At 39.4% G+C, this 24346-nt stretch overlaps 1 protein-coding gene across 1 annotated transcript in view; it reads left to right on the top strand.

The window, feature by feature from the left end:
* The window catches only part of bsf (bicoid stability factor), a 76001-nt gene extending 55146 nt beyond the window's left edge, over positions 1 to 20855 (top strand). The window contains exons 15-21 of the mRNA XM_083134301.1: positions 918 to 1077; positions 2894 to 3179; positions 8340 to 8559; positions 10191 to 10389; positions 13382 to 13660; positions 18933 to 19084; positions 20604 to 20855. Of these exons, the coding sequence (XP_082990427.1) occupies positions 918 to 1077; positions 2894 to 3179; positions 8340 to 8559; positions 10191 to 10389; positions 13382 to 13660; positions 18933 to 19084; positions 20604 to 20648 (1341 nt within the window). The 3' untranslated portion in view covers positions 20649 to 20855. The remainder of the gene's footprint in view (positions 1 to 917; positions 1078 to 2893; positions 3180 to 8339; positions 8560 to 10190; positions 10390 to 13381; positions 13661 to 18932; positions 19085 to 20603) is intronic.
* Positions 20856 to 24346: the final 3491 nt, after the last annotated feature.

The raw sequence follows: 24346 nt of genomic DNA, 5'->3' as shown, positions 1-24346 counted from the left end.
GGAACAAGGCCAAAGGGGAGACCAAGATGTCAGTGAAAAGAGCAGATAGTGGAGAATGTTAGGAAAAGCAGACAAGATTGGAACACCTTGGAAAGATAGGAGTGATGGAAGATGAGAAAAAAAAATGGTGAAATTTGACTTCTATGCCAAACCCAGCCAGAGGCAGGAAACTGTGAAGGATGATGATGATGACAACACCATACTATACTTATCTACTCACCCTTCGTCCACATGTGTCACATTGCACAACTTGGGCATTGGTCTGATGCCTAAAGGAAGTCCTCAATATCTGGGTTTGAGACAGTAACAAAGAATCTGAGACTAAATATTCTTCAAGATATGTTGAGTTTTCTTTAAAGCCCACTTTATGTCCAGATTTGCGAATTGGGACTGGACCTACAGTTTAAAGTAGGATCTGATTCACTATTTATCTCCACCAGGTATCGAACGTGGGATCCCTACATTACAAGGCAACTACATGAACACTATGCCATCAGGGAGGTCCTTTGAAGCATGTGGTCAGCACTGAAGTTATATTCAGCAGAAAATACTTTTCTCTGATTGTGGTCGATTTCTTATCATGGTGCGTTCGATACCCGCTGGAGGCACAAAGTGGTTCGGATCCCACTTTAAACTGTAGGTCCAGTCCCATTTAGCTTTACTGTGCATAAAGTGGACTTAAAACAGCAAATCAATCAATTCTTATCATGGTGCAATAGTTCGTTGTGCGTCACTTTTCAAAAAATTTGGAATGTGAAATTTTCAGTTACAAATTTATAAACATTGAAAATATTTTTACGAGCATTCTTAATTGCAGTAGACTGTTTGTTGTTTGATAGATTGATAGCATTCTGACAGTTGTTATCTTGATAATCCAGCATACTGTAGCTTTATTTCTTTCAATGTGTCTGTTGCAGACTCCAGGTCTCCAGAGCCGCTCGCAGCGCATGGCGAATGCCTGCCACCGGTACATGGAGGAGGGGATGATAGAGCCCCTTGAGGGGCTGGTGGAAGCCACCAGGGACTTGAATCATATCGACAGATCAGAGTTGTTTTTCCATTTAATGAAGTCTTACTGTAAGTACTGTTCTTTTTTCTTATACAGAAATCAATGTAATAGATTTTTTAAATGTCATCATGCATTTTGCCACATGATTATTTCGAGCTCCACAATTTTGCATAACTTGCAGGTTAATCCCGATAGGAAGAAATAAAATGTGAATTTTTGGCACCAGAAATTATTCTTGAATTTTCTTCACAGACATGTAATATAACCGTATTTAGTTCAAAATTGCTATCACCCTCTAACTTCATTGAAAGTCTTGGATTGGTCACTTTATTTTAGACAAGCAAAAGAAGGGGGTTGTGGTTGCTATTTACTCTTTCCTTAATGAATAATTTATTGATACTTAGATATCTTGAGGGTAATTGGTTGACTACATTTCCAACGTGTGTGTTCCAAGTTGTAGTTCCTCCCCCCCTTTTTTTTAAACTTTAAAAAGTGGCAAGTAGTATTAGCACTTCTGTTAACTGATTATCTTTTGTTAGGTTTATATGAATCAGTTAAAGTGATTGCTTAATTATGAAGGTAGGGGAAAGACTATTATGATAGATAACCAAGGGGGAGGGTAGGGGAAAGACTATTATGATAGATAACCAAGGGGGAGGGTGTTAACCAATTGTTCTTTGTATATTTCATGATTTTTTTCTGACACTTTTGTCTAATCATCATGATGAGTAGTGATTAGATAAAGTTGATGAAAGGACTCGAACTTCGGAACTTCTGCCAGTGTAAGAGGCAACCTTCGCTCTCGGTTGTCAACCTCACTCGCTGGACTGCAGCCAGTATAGTGGTGTGAGTTGTGCCATCCGTATGTGTTGAGGGAGAGCTGCAGTGATCTAGTCAGTAGGGTGTCTGACTGCCACATAGGAGACCTGGGTTAGATTCCTGGTGATTTTTCAAGGCTTGTACCCACATAAAGCGCGGGGCTCATCCAGCCTCAAATTAGTGGGTAGCTGGAAGCAACCCTGGGGAGTAAAGGTGGCTGAAGAGTGGTTCTGATCACATCACCTCCAAAATGGCGGAGATTGAGAATATGTGGAGCCCTAACCCCTCATCCCCTAAATGTGCCTTCATGGCAGGGTGCTATATGCATGAGGAACTTTACCTTTACCTATATGTGTTTGTTGTGATTTTCATCCATATAACCTTATCACCATTAATTTCAATCATCACGATTATCCAAAAAAGGCAGAAATAGAACTGTAACGTATTATAAACTACATGAAACCAGGAACTTGGGTGGTGAGATGGAAAGCTGACCAACCACTTAACGTGCTCTGTCACCAAGTTGGTTGATTGTCCATTTGTCATTTACTCTTATGTTAATGTTTTTCAAACATCTCAGAGGAGTCCATAAATTATTCACATACTTAAGATTAAATGTTGATGCAAATTATTTTTGATTATAACAATTATTTTTTACTTTAACTTTTTCTAAACTTATATCTGAAATTATACTTGAATTTTATGTGGGTCCTAGAACAAGCATCCTTAAGAACTAGTGGCCAATCTGCATGGCAGAGCAGTTAGCACAGCATGTTATGATGCCAGGGGTTGCAGGTTCGAATCTCAGCCTGGGCATGGGTGATCTTTGTGAGTGTCCCTTCATAAATTTCATTATATTATCATCCTTTCTCATCTTCATGATTAGCCAAAATGTGGCAGAAAAGCAAAGTAAGATAAACTGACTCAATCAGTCAATGTGAAGAACTAGTTACTGTGTTTTTAACCTTTTGAGGACTCCTAAGTGAACAATACACTGTGTAATGTCACATTTTGTGCTTCCGTGATAAACATAATACTCTTGTACATGGTGAAATTTCTGTATAGGCAATGCCGGGGACAAGGAAAATGCTCTGGGGCTCTGGACCAAGATGCAAGAGGAAAATGTGCAGCCTACGGATGAGTTCCTGTTCACCCTGGGGACGTTCCTGAAAGGGCAAGGCTGTGTGGTACCCTTCGTTATTCCGGAGCCTGCACCCACCCAGGCTGCCCCAACGAGGAGCAGTGCTCCTCCTAGAGAAGAGATTGCCCGCCCGACAATCACGCAAGCACAAGAACTGAGGCTGGCTGTGCAGGCAGAGGATTTCGATAAGGCATTGGCCATCAAGGAAAGGTGAGAAAAATACTCTTGCAAAATTCTTTCGGTGATAATGCACACATGCTACGTGGCATCAATTTCTAATCAGCCCTATATGACGCATCCTCATAAGTTGTTTAAATTTTTCTTTCTTTAAAATTTCTAAATACAGGAAAACCTCGTTAATACGAAGTTCAAGGGACCAAAAAATGTCAACTTCGTATTAAACGACTTCGAGTTATCCAAACTTTTCAAGATGGCGCCTTTTTTTCAGGTGTAAATAAAGTAGAGTATAAATTAGCCCCACAAAGGATGTTTTATACTTGGTGGTAGCTCATAAAATAAGCTTTATATGTACTATATAATAATATTGTATGTTTTAAAGGAAGTGTAAAAAATGTTACACAAAATGAGAACACGGAGCTTAACGCGGACACAAAGATTACAAGGAGTCGGTTAACACCATTTATCCTGCCTAGTTATACAACCGGTTATGCACAGGATGCATGTTGTGGCAAAAAGTCTTATAAAAAATGGTATTTTCTTTTAATTGTGCAAAGTTGTTGCTCTTCTACGAAATTCTTACAATTTTAGTTCATAAGAAACCTGTTTGCACGGAGACCTACGGAAAAGAAAACAATCTCGTTTATTGCAAGAAGTGAATCTTGACAGTAGTCATACGCGAGCAAGAGACGGGAGATAATCGAACAGAATGAACATTGGATTTTATGTACTAGAACATCGTCCGTTAACTGGTAAGTGAAGATTCTCTTGGGAGAGAACCCAACCTTTCCCTGGCACAAAACAAAACAAAAAAATCGGGCCTGTAAATTTCATTCTGGTTCGGCTGTCTAAAGCACATTGTAAAAAAAAAGTCACGTATTCTTTGCTTCAGTTAACTTCATATTCGCCCCCTCCCCTTTTTCAGGGAGCAGTCCAAACTCTTCCTCCACTTGCATTGTAATCAACTCTGAAAAAGTAAACACACAACTTGCGATGTTTGCACAATGTGTATCCTAGGACACATTAAACAGTGCCGCACTCGATAATCACTCTGGTTTGGATCCCACTTTAAACTGTATATTTAGTCCCGCTTAGTTCAGCAGTATAAAATGAACTAAAAACAAGTTTTACGAAACTTGCGTATTTTCAGATTAATCGACAATTTACTGTAGGTTTCAGGAGTATTCTGGATGTCAAACACTCGCTTCGCCAAAACTTTTCCTCTCGTATTCCTACATTGAGCATTGCAGTGTTTTTTTTTTTATAACAGCAGCACGCTAATGGTTCTGAAGAAAAGCGGGGATTATATGGCTTTGCGAGATTCAAAACAATGAAGCAATGAAGCTTATTTCTTCCCACTGGATGAGTCATTGCAGTTATCTGCAAGCGAGAGCTTTCCAGACGCTAGACTAAACACTGGCGCCAGCTGCAGCGTAAACACAATGAGACCCGCTGGAAGTTAGAGCAGCAGGTGGCAGAAGGGAAATCATCGGCATTTTAAAGATAACGCACTTGTCCAAGACGGAACTTTTATCAGCGGTGTGAAAAATCACATTACCATGCACACCAGTGGCGGATAATGAGCTGTTGTAGGAGAAGGAAGGGGGTCACTTTTCTTTTACTTATGCGTTTTTTGTTCGTTTTAAAGAAGGTTTTCAGAACTGTTTGCTTTTTTTTTAGACGCCAAAGGAGCCAGTGTGCGCACAAGAGCAAGAATATCATGGCCGAAACAATTAGCAACGGCCCCCCCCCCCCCCCGTTTGCTGATAAAGGGGAGAAGTCACTCAGACAACAAAACACTGTTTTGGCAAATTTTATGACCGGCACAGTTGGGAAACGTATGAAGCGGGAAACTGGAGTTGCAACATACGTAAGATCGATGTCAACTTTTGCGGGAAACCTAGATGACAACGCATTAAGCGGGTTGACGATCTTTAGTTGGCCTATCCGGCTTTGATTATCTGTAACAGTTTCCCTTTTTTTTATGAAGTTCTACAGGGCACAAAGAACACGCTTTTAATTAAAGTGGTTACCGGAAGTTGTCTGCTACCAGGCCAAAAGTTGCTCGCTCACGGGAAATTGCTGTATCTCGAGCTCAGAGCTAGACAGATTGGTGAGACTTCCAGGCGCCACGCGTCTTGCATTTTGGAACATTCGTGCGATCTTATCTCGCATTTCTCATCTGGCACTGGTGAATATTTCCAAGGTGGCGCATTCAGCGGGGAAAGAGCTTGCCCTCCCATGCACATTGACAAAGAATGTCAATGTCCAGCGGGCATTTCGGGCTGCTTCCCTCGTTGTCAGCAGCTCTTAGGACAAGGAAACATATCAAGGTCAAGTTAAAATAACATCCAAGCTCTTTCCACATTCGATCTTCTCTTGTCGACTTACGCAGGTGTCTACTTCGAATTAAGCGAAACCAGTTTTGCGGAAGGGTCTTGTAAACAACTTCGTATTAAAAATTATCCGTATTTCGATTTATCCGTACTGAAATACATTATAAATCCTATCTTATCGGCTGGGGAATGGGAAGAACTTCGGATTAAAGGGTACTTCGTATTAACCAATATCGTATTAACGAGGTTTTCCTGTACCACCACTTTCATGGAAAGTGTCACGTCAAAATGCTACCAGTCATGTCTTGCTTTGTGTGTCCCCTTATATGGTTGTTTATATCTGTGCTGTTTATTTTTGATTAGTTGTGAAATTGAGACAATCATGATGTATCAGTTACAAACCTGCTGGCAGCATACCAGAAAAGTTAAGTAGGAAAGATGTTTTGAATGGATGTGCAACATATAACGTTTTGGTTATATGTAGGAAAAGTAAAGTGACAAAAAATGATTAGGAGGCAATTCAGTCAGGTGATGGCATTTTTATCCATGCTTGTAGAACACTTGTCATTTCATGAGGTACAGTGAAACCCCGATTTTACATTCCCGTATTATACGTTTTCTCGCTTAATATGTTCATCCAGTCAGGGCCCGGCAAAAGGCCATGTTAAATAATAGGACGTTCACCTCGATCTTAAGTTCGCTCTAACTCCCGCTTTATACGTTCTCTGAGCCGTGACAATGTTTTAAAATTTGCCACAAACCTGTTCTTTTGACCAAGCGACTTCTCCCTCCCTCCCTGCTGAAAATAAATCACACAATATTAAACATTGACGGGAAGACAAGAAAAGAAAGAAGAAAAAGAAAACCTTATTTACAGGGAAACTATTGGTGGAAGGAGTGTTTGCTTTCCGCAAGACTTCTAAATCCAATAATAAATCATCGTTTAACGTGGATGTAAATACGATCAGTGGCGGGCGTGCCCAAAGGGGGTTGATGGGGGTCATAAGCCCCCCCCCCCCTCTGGTCAGTATTTCTTAAAGAAAGAAAAAAAAGAACGTCAAAGGCAGGAAAAGATGGCAAAGTGAGGACCGACTACTATAAAATGTATACGTAACCCCATTCCCTGTCGAAAATCCTGCGCATGTCACTGATAATTTATTGCAAGGTCTAAACTTGCGTAAGTTTGACAAAGCTTGTTTTGTTCACTTCATGCTGTTTGGCTGATCAGGACTGGATACATATGCAGCTGAAAGTGGAATCTGAACCATTCTGCATGTCTTCAGGACACTTTGATTACAGAATGTAAAGATGCTTGGTGCTCATCTATAAAAGATCAGCCCCACCAATTACCTGGGACTTCTAAAAATAGCAAGTAATTACAGTTTAAACTGTACAGAGTAAACTGAGATCTCACACAATCAGATGCACAAACTGAACCTAATAGGTGGCAGTTAGAGGAAGTCATCCACCGTCCCTACCCTCGAAAGTGGGTCCCGTTAATCCGTCATTGACTTTCACAGCACATTGTGCTTTTTTTCCTTAGAAATTCATTATCATACTTCTTTCCCATTGTTAAATAATTTTTGACACAATATACCCCTAAAAAGTCGATTGTGTAGTCCTTTCTTACTGACACTTGAGTTTCACCCCTCCCTTATGCTTTCCTGCTTTTAACGTTTCCCGCATTTTAGATTTTTTATTTACAGGCCCCTGAAAAATGTAAAATCGGGGTTTGACTGTATTTAAGATATTTTGCATGCTCTTCACACAATAAAAGCATGAAAAATACTACTGACTGAGTGTTTTTGAAAACTAAATGAAATTACATAGTGTACTCCGTTGCCTGAAAGGGAAAAATCAGTGTAAGGAAAATGATTTCCACTCTTCTCAATATGGAAGAATAATAACAAGAAAAAAAGGCTGTCATACCTACATGACAACACCTCACTCCTGCCAGTTCCTATGAAGTCATGCTTTCCCAACACCAGGTGGTCAGAATTAGTCTTCCCCTACTGTGATCCCTCTGGAGTCCGTTTGAAGCATCGGATTGAATCGAAACTTGCTATAGAGGCTGTGGAGACCTCAGGGCAGTGAATGCTGATGAAAAGAAAAATAGTTCAAATTTTTCACCACCAGGTGAAAATGTGGTGCTGAAATAACAACCACCAGAAGTCGGACATGCAAAACTATACAGTGTGTTCGGCCTAAAAGTACAATAATACAAAATATAAGTTTTAAGTTTATTACAATATTTCCGTAGAGTTTTCTTCTACCTATAGAGTAACTCAAAAAGTTTTTTTTTTTACATACCTAGTACACCTCAATATGTGCACCATTAGTAGCATGACAGATGTCCAACCTCTGTTCAAGCTCTGCCCATGTGTTGTTCAGCATTACTGGAGTCACATTTCGGATTGCAGCACAAATGTGATGTCGTAGATCAGGAAGGTCACGAACTCATGTCTGGTACACTTGTGACTTTACAAAACCCCAAAGGAAAAAATCTAGAGGAGTAATGTCCAGGGATCTTGGGGGACCAAATTTGAGCACCACATTTCCACCTGGTGGTGCAAATTTGAACTATTTTTTTTTTGTCAGCATTATCTTCCCCCTGGTCTCCATAGCATCTACACCAAGTTTCACCGCAATTCATTGCTTAGAACAGGCTCCAGAGGGCTGTGATTAGGGGATCTCTGATTACAACCACCTGGTATATACATAATAAATGGAAGTGATATTTGAATTCAACAACAGAGGCAAAAAGCTAAATAGGACGACCATAAGATGTATAGAAACTCTGTATGTTATCTAGTTTGACATATACCGCCGAATGATACTTTAATAAAATGCATTGCAGATTGGAGAGCCAGGGAAGATCAGTGGGTGTGATGGACACGTCTGCCATCGTGGAAGGCCTCGTGAAGTCCGAGAGGCTCGGAGAAGCATGCAAACTGGTGGAGAAGATGATTTCCCAGGAGACGTACCCGGTTGCAAGGGTCTTCAGATTCCTTCTGAGTAAACTGGTACTTCAGGGAGATGTCGAAACTTTAACTCATCTAGGAAGCTTCATATCACCAGTAAGTACCTTCTAATAGTTATAAATTATTTCCTTTTCCTGAAATAGGATTGTCACATGGCTGAATAGTTCAACTTTGGTCCAAAACCCACATGGACAACAGTTATTTCAATGTTCAGTGTCTTGCTTTTGATCTATGAAACATTTTAAACACTAACTTGGTTTTTCAGGATACCAAGTGCCCATACTATAAAAATCAATCAGGGTGTGATATTTCAAAAATATTTTTTTCCTTTTTCCAGAAATATCCCAGCATTGAGCGGGTCCACCCTTGAACATTATCAGGGTAGCTACTGTCCGGGAATTATTCTTGAATTATTGGCTCCGTGAATTATGTGTGTATTGTGTATGAATTTTTCTCTGTAAACGTGAAAAGTTGTAGCTATTAATACAAACCCCACTGAATTTCTACATATTTATAAATACCCTGTAGCAAGTTTTTCATTCACAATTTACCTTTTGTTTTTATCAAGGAAGGGAAAGAAAGCTGCATGGTAAATAAAGCAGAATTAAATCCATTTATTTTATCAGAAAAACCTACCTGATAGACGGAAGGTTCATCAAGATAAGATATCTTGAAGTTGATTAGGTAAATTTTAGTTTGAAATAGAGAAAACATCTGCTTGTGCACTTGATTTTTTTTGGAAAGTTCACCTTGAAAACTAGGGAATTATACTTGAATTTTATGATGGTTTTAGAGTGGCCACCCTGATTATACAGGGTGTCCAAGAATTGTCATTACAACTTCAAGTTTTAATAACTCCAATTGCAAGTCAGATATTTACATGCTGTTTGTTGTACATGATACAGAAACTCATAAAGTTTTTGCCCTTAGGTGTTCACCTCAATGTGAGCACTGTTGGTTTCAGGGAGCACATGCAGCCAAAATTCAATTTCCGCCCATGTACGCTGTAATATGTCATCTGTGATGATGTGGAATGCATCGATGATTTCTTGCTTCAGTTCAGTGAAGTCCGCAATGTTTGTACAGTACACAGAATCCTTCACATAACCCCACAGGAAGATGTCCATGTGTGCATAGTCCAAAAGTTGTGCTATACCTGTGGGTCTGATTTAGACACACATAATGTTTTCTCCTTTGGCATCTGCATGGTCAATCCCTAATGAGTGTGTATGTATATATATATATATATATATATATATATATATAATATATATACACACTAATGATGAAGGAGACAGTAAACACTTACCACACGAAGAGAAATTATTCTATATTTCGCGATTGAACGCGATTTTCAAGTTGAAGAAGAAAGATCGGCGTTACTAAGAGAAGAGGCACAGAATACTGACCGTAGCGTCTCTACGATCAGTGTTGCCAGAAATAGTTGATAGATGACGAGAAGTACTTTCACCAGTGTTTACTGTAAGGTGGGTGGGTAATTTTGGGGAGGAGAGGAAAGGGTTACTGGTTGGCTAGGTTGAGTCCGGGGGGGAGGGGGGGAGCACATGCAGCCTAAATTCAATTTCCGCCCATGTACGCTGTAATAATTCTCTGACACCCTGTATAATATATGTTAATGTCTTTAGTTTATTTTGGAATCATTTCTTGCAGCGTAAGTGTAACTACACTCACTAGTTAATTACAGTATCTTATGTCTTTGGTTTCAGTTTAGCAAAAAGACTGTATCATTTGATAACCGACTCTGCAATGCATACCAGACTGCTGGCCGAGCAGAGGAGTATGTGGATATTCTCGATCGCGAGATAACAAATGCCAAGGAAGAAGATATTCCAGCATTGGGGGAGAAGTTTCCCAGAGGAGGATCTTTGGGGATTTTGAAGGAATTCCCTGAACTTAACTCAAAGTGTAAGAAGTTTTTTATTTGTCTGGTGTTTATGAACTATTGGTAATTTAAAATTATTATATACACAAACGTGATTTGCACAGAAAAAGCAAACTGCTCCTGTGACCAAATCTTTCGTTTTGCAAATCATGAAATTAAAATTATTGGTAATATTTCTGATAAAACTGATACACAGATATGTCTATATCAGCCAACTTCAAGTATGAAGTATCAATCTATCTCATTTCTAATAATGATGAAGAAAGTGAGGATGGCTGTGAGGTAGAAATGTAGAAGATTATTGTTAAATATTAGGGATGGGCCGATATGAAATTTTGGCCGATACCGATAAAGTACAGATATAAAATTTACCGATACCGATCCGATATAAAATTAGAAATGGTCCTTTAAGAACCTGAAATGTTCACTGATCTATAAATGTGTGTTTCGAGGTGACTGCAGTGCAAAAGAAGTTGAATATTTAGACATTTACTTTTTTAGAAAGAAGGGCATGGAGATTTATCCATACAAATTACAACAAAATGACAGAATTTTGCACTCAATTATCAGATATTTATCGATATTTCGGATCAGTAAAATAATTGGTAACTTTACCGATACACCGATATGCTTATATCGGCCGATACCGATAGAGTATCCCTATTAAATATATTTAAAATAGTAATGTATGATTTGAGTACTCTGGAAAAAATTAAGATTCTGGAAAATTCAGAGAAATTATGTTTGAAGTTCATGTGGAAACCCTGTGGTGTTTTTCGAGTTCTCAACGACTTGAAAAATCTGGAAAAGTCAGCAAAACAGACTTAAGAGAAAGTAGGACATGAAAGAATCTGAGATTTTAAGAATGCTAAAAAGAAAACTGACAAAAAATCGTGTATGTTAGCTATGTTTTTGTGACACACATTACTTTTTTCTTTCAGCCATTTTCTTGCAAATACTTTACATGCAATATTCCTTTATTTATTGTTAGTAAAGCATATGTAACAATGTTGATTAAAGTTGAAGATATAATGCATATATTACTGTGCTCTGAAAATTTATCTGAAAGTATCTTACATACAAAAGTAATGTTGCCCCTGCAGAGTCTGAACTGTAATGAGACACATGTCTTGGTTTTAGAGTTGTCCGAATGAGTGAAAGCATATTAAAATTGATCATTTTGCTTTTGTTTGGGGTCTTATTCCCATGTTTTTCAGTGGAGGCAAATTTTAAACTGGAAGGAAAATTCACTGTGGGAAATGTTGAAACGTAGTACTTGTTTTTTAAAAGTGAGCATGCACATATGTTATTCAAGTTGTGCACTTCATATTACACAGGTAGACTATCAGTAGGGGCATGCATATTTCGTTTTTTGTTATTTTTACGAAATGTGAAATAACACATTGTTAGAGGCACATATTTTTGGTAAATAAAAAGGCAAAAAACATTTCGGTACAACAACCAAGTCCATTTCGGGTTCAAAAGCATTAAATAAAATATAATTTCGCTGTTATAGCGGTGAAAAAGCTGTGTATAAAATGACATTTTGGTTTTAAAAATGTGAATATAATCCCAAATTTGATTTAAAAACTGCTCTTACTACACAAAATAAACATATCCCTTTTAACAGCACATTTATGTTGTTGCTAGAATATTACGTTTATTCCTGTATAAAGGGGTCCATTTTTGCTTCTCAAATATTTACAGCAGAATTAATCAATTTTCCGTGAATTGCATAACTCTCAGGATAATTCTGACTTCAGAAAGTGTCACGTCTGTAAATAAACTCTAAATTTCGTGTTTAAGAGTGTATTTCGCATTATTTCGTGACAAAACAGGGTACAAAAATGCACCTCACACCTTTCAGAAACACGAGAAATTTCGCTTCAAAAACTAAATATGCTACGTTGTTCTGTCACGAAATGATGCAAAATGAACTACAAGATGTGAAAGAAACTCCTAAACATGAAATTTCGGATTTCTCTACCAACATGACACCTGAGGTCTGAATTATCCTGTGAGTTATGCAAATTTAAAAAAATAGATTATTTCTGCTGCAAATATTTGAGAAGCAAAAATAGACTCCTTTACACAGGAATAAACTTAATATTCTGATAACTATATAAATGTGCTATTAGAAGTGAAATGTTAATTTTGTGTAAAAAGAACAGTTTTTATTCACCATTTTAACACCGAAATGCCATATTATATACCGCTTTTGATTCTGAAATATGCCAGGTTTTTGTACTGAAATGTTGATCTTTTATTCACCATAAATATGTGGCTCTAACTATCAGTTATTGTTAGAGACACACATTTTTCGTAAATAAAATAATAAAATTTCAGCACAAAAACATTCAATTTCATGTTCAAAAGTGGTAAATAAAATTGAATTTCAATTTTATAGCGGTGAAAAATCCGATCAAAAGCTGTACATAAAATGACATTTTGGTTTTAAAATTGTGAATATAATCCTAAATTTTATTTAAAAACTGCACTTATTACACAAAATAAACATATCCCTTCTAATAGCACATTTATGTAGTTACCAGAGTATTAAGTTTATTCCTGTGTAAAGGGGTCCATTTTTGCTTCTTCACTATTTACAGAAGAAATAATCAATTTTCCATGGATTGCATAACTCGCAGGATAATTCAAACTTTAGAAAGTGTCGTGTCTGTAAATAAACTCTATATTTCGTGTTTGAGTCTATTTCGCATCATTTCGTGATAAAACATGCACCTCACACCTTTCTGAACCATGAAAAAATAACATTACAATGTGTTATTTCACATTTCGTGTTTTCATGAAGAACTAAATATACATTCCTCTAGTTATTGTTATTTGGATTTTTTCCTCATGTAGACGCTTGCTTCTTCTCGTAAAAACTTCACAAGAATATGTCCTTAATTAACACAGAGTAGCATGGCTAATTTGTATAATGTATATTTAATGAATCTTTTTTTTAAAAAAAATGAATGCATTGAATCTCAATTACATTTTTTTCCTTTCTAGTTGAAGTGATGGCAGAAAAATATGCCTCAAAAGGGATCCTGGCACCAATTAATGTTCTCTGGATACATCATTTTTCTGCTGGAGACGACGAGAAAGCTGACAAAATCTGGAACACGTACTTGGTAAATGCTCCCAGAGTCATGTTCCAAGGAGTGTCACAGGCAGCGAGAATGAACCAGGATGAGGAGCTGGCAAGGAAACTCCTCCGCCATCTGAAGAGCATTTCTCTCCCCAGCGGAGCGATAGGCATTGCGCACAGCTGCCTCTTGGATATTCTAGGTAAGGTTTCAAAATATCACTTCACTTCAGAGTTCAAGTCCCAACCTGAGAGCATGTAGTCCTATGTGAGTGTCCCTCCATCAATTTCATTTAATTATTAATCATCCTTGAAATTATCATGTTTTCCATTCGAACTGTTTTGTAATTTCACATGAAGTAATAAGTGATAGTACTTGTATCGCTACATTGGCATCACTCGGCTCTGCCCTACCATTAACCAACCAAACGTGGTAGAGAAGAGTTGCAAAATAATACAGGGTGGGCCATGGGAAATACTACATTGATAGTCAAAAATGTAGGGTAGTCATCAAAATGTAAAATATAACCTTAGGCAAATGACCTCTGGTGTAACCTACTCTTCTGGGCGTAGTTGTTGCACAATTTGCAATTCGTATATGTGGAACTAAATCACATTTTGCAATCCGATTCAGCAAACCATGACTAATGTGCAGTGTCCCTGCATGTCATCTGAGGTCCGTCATGCTTCCTATTGGTGACCTAACCCATTTATGTTGCCACTTCACCCACCTGGAATTAGGCAATGGTGATCTTTCCATAGTTAATACATATTGCATGACTACAGCAATCTTCTCGCACATGTTGGCCACCGCAGCCTAAACACATGTTTTCACCTGCATTGGTCAATGATTCGTGGCTAACTAAATGGTAGATTCTTGTGTTCTGCTTGGGCACAACAGGTGGTGCCACCGCACTTTAATTCTTGGGGTTGCAACTTCTTAATGTATTATTTCCTGTGGGCTACCGTGCTGCCAACAGTGATGTGTAGACACTATGTAGACAATGAAAAATTACCACAGTAAAGCAATATGAAATTGAATTTTCAAGAGGAATTCCAGCTTGTATAATGCTCAAAGCACAGTCAAAATTTTAGTACCAGGGTTCCCACACATCTTGGAATGTCTACCAGTCAAGAATGTGAAGAAATTATGCTTTTTTTCTTCTTTTTTTTTATATATATATATATTAAAGGAGGGCCAAAAGGGCTAAGTAAAAATCAAAGAAGGTAAAAGGAAACACTCACCGGACAGTAGAAAAATTCAAAATTTTCGCTAACTTCGTAGCATCATCGGTGTGAGGAGAAAGAGGCGAAACCGGAAGTTAGGGCCTTGCATAGTTGCCAGGTCCCCATCGAAGAAGAATCGGTGCGTAGAACGAAAAAAAAACACTGTTTTGTCACCAGGCTCATCGTGAACTGCGAGTGTGTAGGATGAGTTGGGAGGGCGGGAGGGATGGGATGGATTGGGAGGGATGGTGGGTGAGGGATAGGCATTACTGGGTGGCCTTGTTCAGGCCAGGTGGAGTGGTTGCACTCATGGCCGATATATAGGCCCTCTCCCATCTTTTGCGAATAGAGGTGTTGGCTGGTTGGGGTAGGAGATGGATGATCGCTACCCGGAAGCAGTCGTTGAAACTGATGTTGTGGTGGCTGGTGTGGACGGCGACAGTGAAGTCCAGGTTGTGGGTGGAGGAGCGCTGGTTATTGATGCGGAGGTTCAGGTTGTGAGTGGAGGAGCGCTGGTTATTGATGCGGAGGTTGAGGGCGGTTGATGTTTCCCCCAGGTAAAAATCACCAAAGATGTTGCAGGTGAGGATGTAGATAAGGTTTGAGGCATGGCAGGTCCCTTTGGGATGGAGGGTAAATTTGCCAGTGGCCGTGTGCACCTGGGGCGGTTGCATTTATGGGCAGAGGGGTGTTGTGGACCAGGATGTTTTGGAGGTTGGGGGGGTTGGGTGTTTGAAAACCACTCTGGGTTTGTCGGGAAATATGTTTTTAGTTTCAGGATCACTGTGGAGAATTGGGAGAAGAGAGTGTAGTGTGTGCCTGATTTTGTTGAGGTGGGGATGATATTGGGTGATGAGTGCAGGTGGGTTGGTGGCAGCAGGTTTCTTGGTTGTAGTGGTGTGTGAGGCAGCTCGCGATATTTGCTTGGTGACCAGGATGGAGGGATATCCATGGTTGACCAGGGCCTGGTGTAGGCGGAGGTTATAATTCTGGCGGGAGGTGGGTGAAGTGTTCAGGCGCTGTCCCCTGAGGGCGAGAGAGAATGGAATGGCTTTTTTGGTGTGGAACGGGTGGGAGCTGGAGAAGTGTAGGTATTGCATGTGGTTGGTGGGTTTTATGTGGATGGACGTAGTCAGGTGTCCTCCCTCGATGTGCACGTCCACATCCAGGAAGGTGATCTGGTTGGGGGAGTGCATCCAGGTGAATTTTAGGGAACGGAAGTGGTTAAGTTGGTCCAGGAAAGCTGACAAGGATGGTTCTCCATGAGTCCAGAGCATGAAGATGTCGTCGATGAAGCAGAGCCAGAGGAGGGGTTGAGTAGCCAAGAACACTTGCTCAAGTTTACCCATGAAGAGGTTTGCATAGGATGGGGCCATTCTGGTACCCATGGCTGTACCTCGGATCTGTAGGAAATTTTGGTTTTCAAAGGTGAAATTGTTACAAGGGAGGACAAGGTGGGCTAGGTGGGTCAGGAATTTGTTGCTGGGGTTGTGAGGTTTGGGTCTGCTATTGAGGTAGAATTCTATGGAGCAGAGGCCATGGGAGTGGGGTATGTTGGTGTAGAGGGAAGTGACATCGATGGTGGCAAGGATGGTATTTGGGGTCAATGGTGGAAGGGTGCTGATTTTCTGGAGGAAGTGGTTGGTGTCACGGAGGTAGGAGGGCAGCGCTTTCACAAGAGGCTGGAGATGGGAGTCAACAAAGGCTGAGATTCTTTCTGTGGATGAGTTATAGCTGGACACAATGGGTCTACCAGGGTTGCCAGGTTTGTGAATTTTGGGGAATAGATAGAAGGTGGGGGTGCGGGGATTGTCAGGTATTAACATGGCAGTGGTATGAGCTGTCAGGCCTTCAGGGGGGCCGCGGGTGTGGATGAAGTCCTGGATTTTGTTGAGGTGTTCGGCGGATAGGTCAACTGTGGTGGGTTTGTAGGTGGAGGGGTCAGCCAGTTGGCGGTTGGCTTCCGCCAGGTAGTCTTAAGAGTTCAAGACCACCGTGGTGGACCCCTTGTTAGCTGGGAGGATTTTGATGTTGTGGTTGTTGCGGAGGTCTCTGAGAGCTTTCTGTTGGGGGGGTTGAGGTTAGGTTGGTTGTGAAAGTTATTTAAGAATGAGCTGTCAGAGGTGGTGGAAATGATCGCAGTGATGTATCTTTCCAAGGGGTGGTTGGTGGGCAGAGGGTGAATCTTGGGAGGAGGGGGGGGCTAAATTGGAGGAGGCTTGGGTGAGTTTCACTGGTAGTAGTTTGGAGTGAGGGGTTTTTGGCCCAGAAATGTTGCCATCGGAGGTTGCGAGCAAATGTGTGTATGTCAAAAAGTAGGCGGAATTGGTTGGGGGGAGTTGTGGGGGAGAAGGTCAGGCCTTTGGATAAAACAGCTATTGCATCAGTGCTCAGTTTATGGCTGGATAAATTGAGTACAGTCTGGTTGTTTTTGAGTGGGTTAGGGTCATTGGTGGTCATAGATCTGGTGGGGGTGGGTTGTTTCCCAAGGTGAGATGTGTGGGTGTTCACTTTTGGTTTTCAGGGGGGTCTCTGGTGGTGTGGGAGGTGTGGGCAATGGTAAAGGGGGGTTGGGTAATAGCAGGCATGTTGGTGTGGGATTGAAATTGGACTGCAGTGGAAGGGGGAGGGTGCAGCCAGTCTGAAAAGCTTAACGGCAGAGATTGGAGAGTTTTGGAGGTGTTTAGTGTTAAAGTCACTGGCGATGGAATGGGCGGTGTACCAGAAGGAGTCTATTTTGTGATGGTGGTTACCTGGGGTCAGCAACAGGATTTTGGTAAGGGATTGGATAGATATGGACAGTTCTCGGACGCGATTTAGCTGGGATCGGTACATGTATCATGGTACACTCGGGCTGATGTTTTTACCCCTTTCTTGCGGAAAAGGAGCTCAGTGATGCTATCATAATGTCTCATTTCGCACCACACCATTATTGAAGCAGAATGTGCCCCATACAAACTTCTTGTGGCATACAACCTCAATTTATGCTCAATGATCCAGTAGGCACTTTGCCTTGATTGCTTTCTGAGGCTACAAAGTGGTCTGTATGTTGTTTGTAAGGTTTCAGTCCTAGGTCACTTTGCAACATACGAGACATGGACATTTTGGAACTGGCCAGTTCGCAGACCATCACCGATGCTTCCGTACACTGATTTTTCCAGTTGCACAGTCCTTACTGTACGTGGCTGTCCCTGGCTGGGCCCATTTTTCACTTTTCCAGTGTCACTGAAATGCTGGACAGTACGATACTTGATTCACTTGGGAGATTTGAAGCTTCTAGTGAATCTTGAAAATTTCAGCTGACTTCCCCATCTTATAGGCTGCTATAACAGCCACATGATTTGCATAACCACCCCATTCCATTATGGAAGCTAAAGTCAAAATGTTCTATCACTTCTGTAGGTCAATTAGTAATGACTTTGAACACATTATGAGCCACCTCCCAAAGTTTGTGACGGTGTTTGAAATTTATTTTGTTTTTTTTGTGTGTTGTAAAAAAGGTGTGAAAAAACAACAAAAATACCTTACTCCTTAATTAAGTGCATAAAGATATCATTTTATTCTTTAATTTGTTTTCTTATTGGCTGATACTGATAAAGGACTACACAAAATTTACTAATAGGCCTACTGATCTGATATAAGGTTGCAAGTGCTCCTTGAATGTTCGATGAATAGTTCATTCACGTCCTTAATATACATAACCAGGATATTGTGGTGGGTTTTGCCTTTGAAAAGGAACTACCTATTTAGACATTTACTTTGCAAAACCATAACATTAATTACATGTTCTTATTCATAAAATAAATAAGATGGCAGAATATTGCACCAAATTACAGATTGTTTATAAATATAAAACAGATGCACCATAGGCCATTGTAAAATATATTTAGAATAGTAATGTACTGGGTATTGAGTACTCTGGAGAAAATTGCTGATTCTGGAAAACTCGGGGAAAGTGCAGTTAGAGTTTTCGTGGGAACCCTGAATAGGCACAGACTGCAGGAAGCAGTTAAATGTAAAGGAGGAAGAGGTGACAACCATGTCAGATATTGTCTTCATTTAATAATGGGGAAAAATAGTTAAAATATTGAATTTATTACATTAATCACAGTGACTGGATATTCCTTGAGGACAGCTGACCTGTCCCATGTGTACTTGTTCATTCATCTTCTTAGCCTGCTTTCTATCATTTTTAAATGTTATTGTGTGAATGTGTTTATCTTAACTTTCACCCATATTTTTCTCTAGTTTCAAAGAACAAATTGGATGAAGCCATGAGTGTTTTGGAGACAGCCTTGAAGGAGACTTCATTGGAATACCTCAACCGAACAGCTCTTCGAAGGCTACAAACAGCCCTACAAGCGGAGGGGAAACCATTCCCATACACAATTCCTCAAAGGGTAAAGTAGATCTTTTGTACTTGAGCATTTCATCAAAGTCACAAAGGCATACTGTTCTTTCTATTAAACTTTGTTCACGTTTCTTATCCTTGAAATAGTCTGATGTCTACCGACTTGAACTCTTGAAAAATTCAAACTTATGCTGCTTTCAGACTAAGGTAGCAGGTGGCACGTGACATGCATTTTACATTGAAGTCTCAAGTAACACTATGCATTTCCCAACCATGTGGTTTTGTATACATATAATTGCATTGTCATATCATTTATATAGAAGTATATGTCATTAACCTGCCTTGCTGCACCAGGTGCATTTTGTTTATAAATTTTGTACGTTTAATGTAAAATTTGTGTATTTGGAGGAAAATAAAGGGAACGTCCTCTTCTGGTACGGGACCAATTCTCTTGGAACCATAGCCAATGGCAATGTGTCATGTGGACACTTCTAGAAGTGTACCCACAAGGTGAGCCATGTCAGTTGTTGAACACCCTCTTTACATACCAGAATTGGCTCTCCCACAACTTTTATTTCCAAAGATCAAAAAGTAGCGAACTACTTTGAAAGTGATGACAGCAGTAAACAATGAGTTTTGTGCCTAAAAATCATTTAAGAACTGTTTTCTTAAAACAAATAGCATAAGGCTCGCTTTAGACAAAAGCATTTTCCTTAGCTTTTTCCTTAACATTTATGTCATGACCAAAAAGCTACCGTATAAAGTGAAAAATCTTATGGCATTTCCCAAAGATAGGAACAGTCCTATTTCCATAGCAGTTTTCGTAGCATAACCAATCAGAAGCGACCTCTAGGTGACACGAAAAGGATGGGGAAAGGATCAAGTGCAGATGAAATGGTGGCAATGTGAGATGTAAACAATGTGTTTCTTCACATTTTTAAAAGCTGATAACTGTTGAACCAAGAGGTATAACATTAACCGTAAAAAGGTTTTAAGCACAAAGCAAGGGTGTTTCTTAAATATGTATTTTATAATGTATACATACCGTAGACATATGGAAGAATATTTTAGTTGTTTCAATTGTGAACACCGTGCAGTCACCACAGATGGTGTAACTCAATGTGCCTTTCGTCCTGTAGATATTATTATACATTGTAATCGCAAAAACTAATCGAAGTGTTCCATGATATGCTTCTGTGTAAAGTACTATCCACTATAAGATTTTTGGAAGCATTTACATAGCATTATGCTAGCAAAAATGTTAAAGGAAATGCTTCCATCTAAGTGCAGCCCCGGCGCCCACCCAGCGTTGAATGCCATGCGTACGTGTGGGGGTAAAGGTGGTCAGGGGCATGATGCTGATCACATCACCCCCACTCACGACCGGATCAAGTGCGTTACACCCACACCCCCTATACGCCTTCATGGCGTGGTGCTAAGCACAGGGGAGCACTTTACCTTTTTTTTTACCTTTTATCCATCTAAAGTGGGCCTAAGTACTCTATAAAACTATTGTTTTAATAGTTCATTATGCATTTGTTCTAATTGCAGTTTTTCTTTTGTTCCAGGGAGCCAGACCAGATTATTCCAGTTCAGATAGTGATGAGAAATAAGAAAATTGAAACTAAGACTGTGCTATTAGTGTAAGATAGTGTATATTGTGATTTTATTATTGTGTAATTGAGGACATTCGTTAGTTGTTGTTTCGTTGTGTCACTGAAGCCTCTCGCAATTTGTTCAAGGAGAAACAAATATTTTGTAATGTTACGTTCTGTTGCAGGAACAGTTATGTGTTATAATAAAACAATTTTCTATGTAAATCATTAATCATGTTATTCCCAACTGCTTCCATGTTTTCTGATGCTTAGTACAGTTGGTTGCATAAGTATTACCAGCAAATTGTCAGTCACCATATTTATTCTCTTTGTTTTACGAATGAGAGCTTCAGGAATTGAGACAAAATGCCAAACAAGCTACTGTCAATCTTTGAACCAGCATGCATGAAAAAGCATCCTTAGAAACACATTGGTGTACCCGATGGCATAGTGGTAGCATCATCGCCTTATAATCAAGGGGTCCCGGGTTCGATACCCGGTGGAGGCACATAGTGGTTCGGATCCCATTTTAAACTGTAGATCCAGTCCCGATTAGCCTTTATGTGCCTAAAGTGGGCTTAAAATATCAACTCAATAAAAAAATAAAACACTGGATGCAACAGAAGAATTAAATGAAGATAATAATGGTCCATTGGTCTAGGTATACTTGTCAATCCTACTGTACAATTATATGTGCTTGTGGAACAAAATTGTTATAGTACTAATGTAAAATTTACAAATTACTTAAAATAACAAACCATGAAGACATATAATCACTGTGTAGAATACTTTTTTTTTCAGTAACAGGATACATTATTATTATTATTATTATTGTTTGCGGGATGGCGTAGGTTCGAATCCGGCTCTGGTCGGAATTTATTCGGCCTACGTATAGGGCCGGTGGCAACCCACCATCGTGAGGAAATTGGGAAGCTCCGAATGAGTGAGCGGTAACCTGGTCGAGAAGACCTACAATGGCTGGGGGTTCGTCGGGCTGACCACCCGACACCCCAATACTGGTCTAAGATCTCCACACTACAACAGGTGACGGAGGAACAGTGTGGGAGGGAGACCAGCAGTCGGTAGGTAAGCCAAGGCCCTTCAAGGGCTGTCGCGCTGTGGGTTATTATTATTATATATTATTATATAATTCAACATACATTGTGATATTTTGGCTCAAATTCAGTACATTGTACAAGAATTAGTCACTATTGCATTGTAATAATTGGTAATGCACTGTAGAAGTAGTAGCTGTTCTGCAAACATTGTGAATAAAATCCAGCTCAGTTGTTAGGGCATCTGGCTATCATGCAAGAGACCTGGGTTCGATCCCCGGCAGAGGAGAACTGGGATTTTTTCCACCTGTTCAAGCGGCTCCTGTGCTCACCCAGAATCTTATAAAGTGGGTACCTGGAGGAAACTGGGGGGGGGGGGGTAAAGGCAGCCAGGGGCACTGTGCTGATCACATCACCCCCACCTTCGGCCATAATCAAGAAAGTGTGAGGCTCTTAATTCCACACCCCATATACACCTACCTTCATGGCATGGTGAAAAGCACAGGGGAGTAGTTTACTTTTTTTACTACCTGAGGACAGAAATTAGAGATGAGATTTTTTGGCTAAATAAGATTAGAAAAAAAGGAAAAAATATTTTTGAAAGAGCTCCAATTATGAAGTAGCTGAGTATGTAGTTCAATAGCAAGGAAATTTCACATTGAATGAATGCTCATAGTTGCTGTTTTCTTCCTTGTGAATATGCACATAAAGGGTAAAACACTTTATAATTCTATGGTGCGGAATTACCACCCATGACACGAATATTTAGAATCGCAACTCTCATTCTGAAGTTCTAAATAAGTCCTGTTATTACTTTCAATATTATTATACCTTTACAGTCATAAAGAAATAAAATAATTGAGTCTAATACAGAATATACATACAATAATTGACATTGTTTTCCCAAGATAACATCGGCAAGTATTAATAGACCACATATTACTCTGTCCTGCTTTTTCTGTATAGATATTCATGCTTTTTTTTTTTTTTTTTTAAATTAGACCACTTCCTTCTGCCAGTCATGGATAGGCTGACCCATTCATCATGCTTCAACTCTTGTAAAGAACTGTATAGATTCCTAACTGGGCCCATGATATTGTGAACTAAAATAACCAAATAACAGATGACGTGGCTTGTATGACTTGTAACTATTGTACATATTGGTACCGTAGCCATGGGTGAATAAATAGAGTATGAAGTGTTTCCTATTTAACAGCATGTGACTATAAGGAGATTGTATAGGTGTTACTCCTGAGTAAACAATTTTCGAATTTGCTTTAATATTTTATCCTGATTGTTAAAACCAATGTACTGGAGTGAACATATGTTCGAACCCCTAATTTAGTTGTAATGAAAAGTGAATGTTTGTTCCATGATGTAGTGCAAGATACTCAGGATAGCATTCTCAGCAGAAGGTAACGATACAGTGTCAAGCAAATATACTGTTTATATAGAGGAGGTTACTAGTGTCGGGGAAAACTTGTTTAATTTGTGGATTCGATTCCTTCCATTCTATTTGCCTGAAGGAATCGCATTCCTTCATTCTACTGGACTACAAATCCGGTTCACTAACAAAACTACTCCACAACTGAATTTATAGTAAAACCACAGGGCTGTTGTATGTTTGATCCCTACCACCAACAATAAGAAATATGTTCACCTGAAGAGGAGAGAAGACTTGAAACATAGTATTAGAATAAATATATTTAAAACATACATTAAGTAATTAATAATGTAAAATTAACATTGTATGGTAATGTGTAGAACCATCGTCTACTAACATTCAGAGAATTATTACACTGAACTGACATAGAAATGTAAGAAAGTGAGTGGTCAAACACTCTGTTCAAATTCTCATTTAGCTTCAGTTTATAGAGAAAGCATTTCATTTAATTTGTATATTATGCACCTAACTAACTAACTCCCTAGCCTTCTTAAACCCGAAGGTTCATGGCTGCAGCAACACAGGCCTTCCATCTGTCCCTATCTTGAGCAAGATCTATATACTCTTTTCCATCCCTACCGATTTCCTTTAGGTCCATCTCAACATTGTCCCTCCATCTTCGTCTTGGCCTTCCTACAGGTCTCTTACCATCAGGTTTCCCAACAAGAATCCTGTAAACTCCTCTTTCCTCTCCCATTCGTGCCACATGGCCTGTTGTATATTATGCAACTCAAGGAATTTTAATTATTTTGTTTGTATACATGAAGAAAATCCAAATTTGACCTAATAGAAAAATATACAATAAAGGATAAATGAAGGTGTAAGTAAGGGCTGAACTGATACTGATGGCGATACTCTCACCTATTCCCATCGATACCGATACTTGACAATCGTAATAATTAAAAGTTATTCAAAATATTAATTAATGATAGTGTGTAAGTATTCCACTCTAATTATATGCATCAATTGACCAAGATAATTGCTTCAAAATATACAAAAATTACATTAGAATATTAAATCTCATGTTATATCATCAAAAAATTAAGTTTTTTTCACACAAAATTGGTGTAACTTAAAGAGAAACTTCTAATGTTGCATACTTTCCAGGATAATTAGTCTGCAAAATGTCGAGAGGCGTTTTTGTGGAGCCTGTGAAAGACGGAAAAGTATCGGTAAAGAAATACCAACCGATACTTCCACTGATATCGGCTCAGCTC

Source organism: Lepisma saccharinum, chromosome 13, assembly GCF_977018435.1.
Source record: "Lepisma saccharinum chromosome 13, izLepSacc3.1, whole genome shotgun sequence".
NCBI lineage: Eukaryota > Metazoa > Arthropoda > Insecta > Zygentoma > Lepismatidae > Lepisma > Lepisma saccharinum.
The sequence above is the reverse complement of the archived record's forward strand: the minus strand, read 5'-3'. Positions and strand labels throughout refer to the sequence as shown.